The sequence below is a fragment of the Triticum dicoccoides genome, chromosome 1B, assembly GCF_002162155.2.
Source record: "Triticum dicoccoides isolate Atlit2015 ecotype Zavitan chromosome 1B, WEW_v2.0, whole genome shotgun sequence".
NCBI classification, from domain to species: domain Eukaryota; kingdom Viridiplantae; phylum Streptophyta; class Magnoliopsida; order Poales; family Poaceae; genus Triticum; species Triticum dicoccoides.
The window spans coordinates 680,671,411-680,680,842 of NC_041381.1; the positions used below are offsets into that span (position 1 = coordinate 680,671,411).

The 9,432-nt window shown below is 44.3% G+C and overlaps 1 protein-coding gene across 1 annotated transcript; it reads left to right on the forward strand.

Moving 5' to 3' along the window:
* Positions 1–1,650: 1,650 nt before the first annotated feature.
* On the forward strand, positions 1,651–3,149 carry LOC119312423. The gene is made up of 3 exons (XM_037588149.1): positions 1,651–2,119; positions 2,206–2,299; positions 2,432–3,149. The coding sequence occupies exons 1-3, from the start codon at positions 1,868–1,870 to the stop codon at positions 2,497–2,499; spliced, it is 414 nt and encodes a 137-aa protein (XP_037444046.1). The 5' UTR covers positions 1,651–1,867; the 3' UTR covers positions 2,500–3,149.
* Positions 3,150–9,432: the final 6,283 nt, after the last annotated feature.

The window sequence follows — 9,432 nt, forward strand, 5'->3', positions numbered from 1 at the left end:
AGGGCCACTAGAGTTCATCACTAAACTAAAAATGCAAGATTTGAAACTAAATAAACATACATAGGCGGCCAGAGTTGTGTGTCGTTGGTGGCGAGCGAAGTGTTGTCGTCCGGGAAAGAGGAGGAGGATCCGAAGGAACTAATGACCCACTCGTCCATCACACATGGAACTATCAATTACGCCACCACCCCTCGATGTTGCGTTGATCTGCCCAGTGAGTACCCAACAGGCATGGATACCCATAAGGTATGGGCATGGGTATGAAAATTTGCCTGATGGGTAAGGTATGTGTAGGATTTTATGCACATGACAAACATGTGTATGAGCATGAAATTATTGTACCTGTATCATACCCTACCCATTGCCAACTTGGGCTGCAAGGGAAGGCACCAAAGGAGATCACCCCACTCATCTTTGTAGCCTCCAAGCGGAAGAGGTGGACCGTCCAAGAGGTCATGTGCCTCATCTATTCTACAAATGCCGGCTTGGAGAATGGTCAAGGACTGGCTTGGTTTGGTGGAACTAGGCATGGACAGATGCGCGACTGGGCGCACCGTCAAGAGTTAGTGGACCAACATGTCGCAGCTCGACATCACGCACCGAAAGGCCAGGGCCACACTCACTATGCTCGTTAGCTCGGTTATTTGGAACGAGAGGAACAGGGTCTTGAGAAAGCAATCGACACCTCCATTCTATATTCTCAGATTTATTCAAGATGAGGCCATGCTTTGGGTCATTGCAGGAGCTAGGCATTTGAGTGAGATCATATACCGCGAGAGTAATCAGTTAGTGTAATGGTTGCCTGACGGGCTAAGTTGTAAGAGTCATGCTTTTGTACTCTACTCTTCTCCTTAATCAATGAATGAGACAAGTCTCTTGCCTCTATTTAAAAATGAAGATGGTCTTTTTTTTAAATGGAAAATTGAAAGAAAGGAGCTCTAGTACATCATCTGAGATAGCTGATGTACTAGAACAGCATGGCTCGTACACTTTCCATTTTATAGCCGGAGAGGCATCTTTTTTAGATGAAGCCGGAGAGGCAATTTTTTTTGAGACAGAGCTGGAGAGACAAATGTGTATGTGCTTACGATTGCACGAGCGGGCTTGGACTGGGCCTTAGCTGCGTTGTGCCTCATCCGTTTGGGCTGGGCCTGGGCTGTGCCTGCCGCCGCCCACCGGCCTCGCAAATCCCCCACGGTCCACAGTCCACGCTCCCCTCCCCTACCAAACCCTCGCGCGTGCCAACCGCCGGCAATGGAGGACGCGGCGGCGGCCATTCCCGAAATGCACACTCCAAAGAGGCACGGCCTACGGGATCCGCCAGCGGACGGCAGAGGCGGTGACGACATCGACCTCGACCTCGACCTCATCAGCCGCCTTCCCGACGCGGTGCTCGGCACCGTCGTCTCCCTGCTCCCCACCAAAGACGGCGCGCGCACGCAGACCCTCTCCAACGCGCCGCTCAACCTCGTGGCGTCTCGTGGCCTCTCCGGCAACGGATCGCTCGCCGCGCTGGTCTCCAGGATCCTCCCCGACCACCCCGGCCCGGCCCGCCGCTTCTCGCTCCACCTCCTCTTCTCCCCCGACAGCCTGGGCGCGGTCGACGGCTGGTTCCGCTCCGGGTCCCTCGCCGGCCTCCAGGACCTCGAGGTCACCAACCTGGAGAAGCACCAGTACTACCCGCTGCCGCCGCACTCGCTGACCCGCTTCGCGCCCACCCTGCGCGTGCTCAGCCTCGGCGGCTGCCGATCCCTGACCTGGCCGCACCGCCGAGCTTTCCGCGCCTCAAGCAGCTCATCCTCTACGACGTCGACATCTCGGAGCAATCTCTGCCTGCACTGTTTTGCAAAGCGTCTCGCTGCACAGCATGGGCTTTGGTCGCCTTTGCATCAGCTCGCAGACGCTCAGGAGCATCGGCTTCTATGCTCCTCATGCCGAAGGTGTCGTCACCTTCCAGGAGCTGGTCATTGAGGACGCCCCTTGCCTTGAGAGGTTGCTACCGATTTATCCAGACTCTAGTCCGGCGACCATACGAGTGATCCGGGCTCCTAGACTGGAGATACTTGGTTTCTTGTCTGAACGCATATCCACACTCCACCTTGGAACCACTGTCTTTCAGGTCAGGTAGCAGCAAGGACAAACGTGCATTCGCCATTCCTGTAGGCATGCTATTATTCTTACATCACACGTTTTGTTTTTCTCCAGAAGATGATTGCTGTCAGCTTGACAACCAAAATGCACTCAATGAAGATTTTGGTTCTTGAAGTGCTTCCCCTGCTTGGAGAAACTCTATGTCATTGTGAGTACTCGTATTTATTGCTAGAAATATCAAAACAACATTGGTTCAGAATTATGATCTAGTGAACTACTAGTATTTAGCTGCCAATTTGTTAACAACTATCTTTCTATCATATGTTTTTGCTATCCCCAGTTGAATCGGCACAAGGATGTAAATTATGTGTGGAAGCTTGGTCCATTGGATCCAGTTCGGTGTCTTGAGCTCCATCTAAAAAAAGTGGTGTTGAAGAATTACAATGGTGACAGGAGGGCATTTACTAACCTTGCTAAGTTATTTATTTTGAATGCAAAAGTGCTGAAAGAAATGGAAATCGGATTCTTTCAAATTGGCAACGAAGAATGGGTTTGTTGTCAACATAAGCAGCTACAAGTTGAGAATAGAGCTTCTCAAGACGCTCGAATTGAACTAAAAGATGATATGGACCTGAAATTCACTGACCATGTGCATACCCATAACTTGTCAATTGCTGATCCCTTTGACAGATCCTTGTGTGGATGCTCCAAGTGTGTTAGGGAGCCCTTCTGAAGATTGTGTCACCCTATGTCCAAAGCCAAAAGAACGTGTCCGCCCTTGCTTGTCTGTCTAGTGTTGTCACACCCTTATGACGCTCTGCAGAATGATCTACTCACTTCAGGAATGGTATGATTTGTACCGACTCTGGAGCAACCCAGGATTGAGGAGGTGGTGCCTGAGCCAAGGATTAAAATTGATTTTGCAAATGTATAAAACCCTTGAATGTTACTGCTAGCTCTTGTGTGTTATGCTTAGTTCGTACTTGTTGTTTCTATTCCCCTCAAAGTCGTATTGTAAGCTTAGACCATGTGTAGGCTACAAGCCTACAACTAATATATTTGTGTCTCTACCTCTTGCTTTGATGAAAAAACATAGCCTTGTATTTCTTCGTTTAAAAGATGGCAGTGTAAAGTTTATTTCCTGGCATGCAATTCATTACAACTTTGTTAGCAGGTCATTGAGACCACCTGTAGACTACAACTAATATCCGCAAACTTGTCTGCTAGTTTAGTTAAGAATGTATGGTTGGTTCACAGAATTCATTTCTTTCACAGATTTTAAATTTGAAATCTTATTTATACATTCTTCTATTCTCATAAAAGTAAACCAAGTAAAATTTACATTATATTTTCCTGTGTTAAATTTAAGGTGAATTTAAAAGGTATACTCTGTATTTTTATGGTTTCATGACCTCATTCTGTCAGAAATTGCTATATTTACATGGTGTGAATCGATAGCATGGACCAATTAGTTATTGTGTTTAGACGATTGATTCCACTGGTTTTTCTATACCCATCCATTTATTTGTTGACATAGCACATAAAGATCGCCTGGTGGGGTTCACACCCATCTATTTATTTTGTCTTGCTTTTATGTGGTTGCCGTACTTTATTTGGCTTGTTCAGGAAAGAGATGCTTCCCCTTTTTTCCCGTTCTCTGTTAACACATACCAAAATGGGAGACTTTCTGTTAAATCATTGAAAGGAGATTTCCCAAAATTTTGGAAGGAGTCAGATATCTTTACTGAGGTTTTTCATTTGATGCTTTTTTTTCAAAAAATAAATCTTGCAATGCATCTGGATGTGTTTATTTTTCATCATTAATCATTATTTATTTCTTTTCTTATATCAGATTAAAAGGTTAAATGTCCACAGCGTTTGTAGGGATGTTTTCTCTGGTAAAGGAATCATGCATTTGTTGTTCATTTCATTATTTATTTGTTTATTCTGTTTCTTAGTCGCTTAGTTCTCTTCAGCTTTGTCGGTGTTTTCTTTTCTAAGTCTTCGGTCTTCTTATTCCTCCAGGGGGTGGTGGTGGGGAGGGGGGGCTTCTGTTTTGAAGTCTATCTTTCTTCATTCTGTACCAGTCTCTCAGTCCTCAGTCTTGGTTCAGTCTTCTGTTTCTTAGTATTTGTTTCTTTTTAAATTTCTTTAATTTCTTACTAGTTCCTTGGTCTTTCTTCAGCCTTCATCATCGCCGGTCTCTCATAGTTCCTTAAGTGCTTAGTCTTCTTCTGTTTTGCACTCTATGTTTCATCATTTCTTTAGTCTCTCAGATGTTTGGTCTTGAAACCAGATGAACGGGCAAGTAAATGCTTGTAAACCTTTCTTCGGTAAGTCTCTGTCTGCTTCTATTTCTCTTGCCAGAGACTATGTTCAAGTTGCATTCCTGCCATGTTCATGCGAGAAGTGGCAGATCAGTGGACAAGAGTATCATGATCAGTCCCAGAGCGTCTCCATTGTCGCAGTGGGATTATTGTATCATGATCAGTGGACAAGAGTATCATGGTTCAGTGTGTACGATGTATTAGTCGTCACGAAAGCTGATCATGGCAAAGGTTGGCGATATGTAGTTTCTTGAAAGGGACGAACTCAATTTACTGAACAGTATAAAGGGGTTGCAACTTGCAACTGGAGATGAGCATGCAAGCTCCAGGTGATACAGGTTATACAGCTGAATAACCAACCAACCTTCCTTTTTGCGACATGCAAGCAGGTTATACAGCCATACATTACTGACCACAATTAATCGAGAGAAATAGGTGATACAGTTTGCAGTACTTCTGATAGAGAAAATATGCTTGCTTGAATGTTACCGAGGACAGCAGTAGGTAGCATAGCAGTCAGTCACAGGGGACTGCACTCCAGACATGCATGTCTAAATATAGCTCAACCAAACAGCTGCCAACTTTTGCAACAGAGAATTAAAAACACATCTACTACTAATGTCTGTTCTAACTCAAGCAACCCAGCAAGACGGGGGAGGCTGGCGACAGATTTAGGAAGAAAAAAAATACTAGCTCACACTACAGATAAATCACCTTGAATACATATGATCCGCTCAACAGAGTCACTTTTGGAACCAAATGCTGATGGACGGCCAGTTGAGTTGCAGACTTTGCAGTAAGTAGCAGGACTGGATTCTCCTGATGCATTAGCATTAGCATTACTACTTGGTCAAGATGGGTGAGTAAAAATCACCATCATTTGAGTTACCAGGATTAAGGTGGCTAGTTCTTGGTGGTCACTCTCTCATTCTTCTGGTCTCCTTTCTTCGCCCGAGATTCTTTTTGCGACGACCTCTTCCCACTCCTTGTCGTCCTTAAACATGTAACGTTCAAGGGCTCTGCTGACACAGATTCTGCACTTGGGGATCAAGTTGGTTGCTTTTTCAATGGCGCACTCCAGAGCCTTCACCCTGCCTGGAGCTGCTCCGAGGACACTGCTGCCACCGAGGCGTTCGGGCGCGTCGAGTGAGAGTACAATGCCGCGTACTCAAAGCAGAGGGCGCGGCCAGGCCGCCAACGGTCGTGCCAGAACGAGGTGGCGCGCCCGTCGCGGAGATCCACGCGGGTGATAGACCTGTACGTCGGGAGGCCGCTGAGAATGATGGCCCCAAGGAAAGAAGGAGCCGAGCAGGGGTCGCCAACATCTCTCCTGGTGGTGCTGAGAAACCACCGTTTCCACGGCGGACAGTCGGGTTGATGAAGCTTGTGGACGAAGTTGAGGAGCAGACACATGTTCTGCCGACGGAGCCAAGCCAAGGGGCTGACTGGCAAAATACAGACAAAGTCAAGCTAGTTCAGGACACATCCCAGGCTATTCTAAGCAATTCCCCTCTTCGCCGATCCAAAAGCCTTAAACACCAAAGAAGTAGCGCACCATGGGTGTCCGAGCACAGAATTTTCCATTGCCTCAGCAGTCCTTCCACCAGGTCCATGATGCAGTGAATATTTCGCCATTTTCGCCCCTGAAAAACAAATTCATTGCGCAAAAGCCATAAGCGCCACAAGGTAGCAGATGTGACAAGATTAACAGCCTCTTTTTTCCTTCTTTGTTTCCATAAAACAGACAAGGATAGAAAAGATATAGGTATGGTGATACACATCCCTTCTTTGTTTCCGATCTGTAGTAGTGTTAGTGGGAGTGTCATAGCCCTAGTAAACAGTATCTTAGCTAGCTCGAGAGCTACTTTGTTAGCTATTCCAGAGTAGTGTTCATATACAATCTTAGAGAAATCCAATTGGCAGTCTTCAATTATCACTGCTCATTGTGTTTTTGCGTATCCGCCCGTTTGCATTGCTTCTATAGACTGGGAACAGTCTGACTGAATGATAATGTGGTTACACCCCTAGAACTATGCGATTCCCAAGCCTTCCCGAAGAGCATAAGCTTCAACATTGACATGTCCTCCATATGTGATAATCACTTGTATGCTACAACAACACACTTTCCACTCTCATTCCGGATGATCACACCCACGCTCCTAATTCAAGGTCATCCACGAAGGTTGTGTCGATGTTCACCTTAACCCATCTATCCCTAGGAGACGTCCGTCCATCTGGTCGTGCTCTACCAATTTTGCGCATGCCCTCATATTTTTTGGTGCCAATGCTCTAGTGGAAACTGCTGCTGGGCTATGGATTTGAACTCGTTTTCATTGTAGTTTCTTGTGTTATAAAAATGCTTTACTGACCACTCAAAACACAATTTATTGATAAGTGATACATAAGGGATTATTGCCCAAGATCTAAGGAATGGTATTGTAGAGAGCGAATCATCGACATGTTGTAGTAAGTTGGCCCGTCAGTTGATACAAACATTACTTTGTTTTATTTCTTTTATTTTCCTTTCTTTTTTCACTTTTGAACATTCCTTTTTTCAACTTTTAAAAGTATCCATTGCACATTTAAAAAATGATCATGTAGTGTAAAATTATCATCCTCGCAACTTTTGGAAAATGTTGATAGCATTTCAAAAATGTTTATAACATTTGAAAAATGTTCACATGATTAATAAAATGTTCGTCATGCTTTTTCAAAAATAATACAAAATATAATTTATTTTTGTATTATTTCAGAAAAATGTTCGGTATCATTTAAAAAATGTTCATGCATTTCAAACCATTTTCACTACATTAAAAAATAGTTATACAATGTAAAAGCGCATAAATTTTAAAACTATTTTGTACCAAAAATGTCTGTGCCATTCTTAGAAAAAGTTCATTCATTTCAAAAAAATATGACCCTGAAATTTTCTAAAATGTTTATACAATAGAAAAAAATGTTCAGATAGATTATAAAATGTTTCGTACCATTAACAAATCAATGTGTATATTTAAAGTATTTAAGATTTATCTGAAATAAAAAGCAAATATCAATTTGATAAAATGTTCATCATATATTTGATACATATAAAACGTGTACAAAAACCAATGTTACACATTTGTACAAAAAAAATCTACAACGTATGTTAATAAATTCAACATCTATTTTAAAAAATAAAGAAAGGAAAATAGAAACATATGAAAACTGAAGAAAATCGTGGAAAATCAATAAAAGAAACATTGAAAAACAGAATTCAAAATAAAGACTGCAAGAAAGGTTCTAAAACGGGTCCAAATCAGATAATAGAACCTTTAAAAAGTTGCATAGATGGGCTAGCGACCCCCAACCAAAAGGCTACGATAGATCTCACAATAATAAGAAATAGCCCCGATGGGATGGCGACATCTCTCTCGCGGCCAGTCCTATTTCTTGCAAGAGCGTCTCCATTGTCGCAGTGGGATTATTCCAACTCTTACGAACAGCAAGGGACCCACCTGACGGCTGAATCTGCATACATGTCGATAATCGCCTACTGGAGAGACAAACTGCTTCTGATATTACAAGTAGGCTCATGCGTGTCTGGATCCTTTCAGTGCAGGCGAGGAGTTCGGACAAAATTCAGCTAGCCAACATCACATCCACTCTTCCTGATGCTATTGTGCAATAATACATCGCCTATATTTTGGTCGACATGAACGAATATGCAGCCATAGATCGGTAATGAATGTCTGAATTTTGATTTTATTGACCGATCACCCTGAGTGAATAACCCAAGCTAGTGACATTCACAACTCCATGCATGATGACAGAGAACTCCATGCCAACAACCTTCTACTCGAGGGAGAAATTGCTTCCTAGGTGTCTCGTTCGGATGCTTTCACTGCAGACGTGCAGTTCCACAAAATTCAGTTGAGATCACATCTTCGTGTGCAGTTTCAGACTTGCTGTTGTCCAGCCACAACTGAATAACCAACCAGCCAACCTTTATGAAACAAGCAAAAGCAGGACCTGATACCATTGAGCAACTGATTATTGTGGTTTGAAGTTTTAATCCGCTGGTCGTTATTTTCGATCCTCGTCCTTTATCGAAAAATACCCATTTATCTCATGGCATGCCACATAAAGATTGCACACATGTTTCTTAATGAAGTTCTGTATGGAGAAAGAGTGTTCCAGGATTCCCCGAGAAAATGTGAAAGAAATCTTTCAGAGGAAAAAGCTCTATTAACCAACACTTGAGGGTCAGCGCGTACGATGTATTAGTCGCCACGAAAGCTGATCATGGCAAAGGTTGGCGATATATAGTTTCTTGACAGGGACGAAGCTGCCCGTTGTGTGAGGCCGCCGAGCAGGTCCCACGCGGCATGTACAGCATCTCGAGCATACCAATGAAGGTGGTGAGTGCCCACGCACAGACCATTTGGTCTCCAAACAGGCGCGTGATGAGTCGATCGTGGATTTCGCGCACCCACGGTTTCACGCGATATCCATTAGATAAGTTTTTTTTTTTTAGAATTACATAAGGATTTGAATCCTAGATTTTTTTACATAGTTTGATTTTTTTAACATAATAAAGAAAAAAAAGGTGATACAGTCTACATTAGCTTTGATAGTGAATCTGTTTACTTACGCGGCCGCTAGTTAACACAGTTTAGGGGAGGAAAACAAATCGTCTGCAGTTTCCCCAAGTGGACCAAGTGGCGCCCTCGGTGGACTCCGTGTAGACCCGACGCGGCAGTTTCGGGGCCACGCACCGGAGACGCGTGCCGCCTTTTTGGACATGCCACAACACCATCCCGCATGTATGAGGGTCTGGTACGACGCTTCGGTGGCATTGCTACCCCCCAGGGCCCCCGTCCCGCCTAACCCTGGAGCGGTTGACCACGAGATCTAGCCCTTTGACTTCCCACGGACGGGCTTTGACCAGTGGACCTCTCCATCCGGTTGTGTCAGGTCGGCCCAGAGGGACACCGGGGAGCAACATCCAGGCCAAACCCACAGCTAAATTCACTCC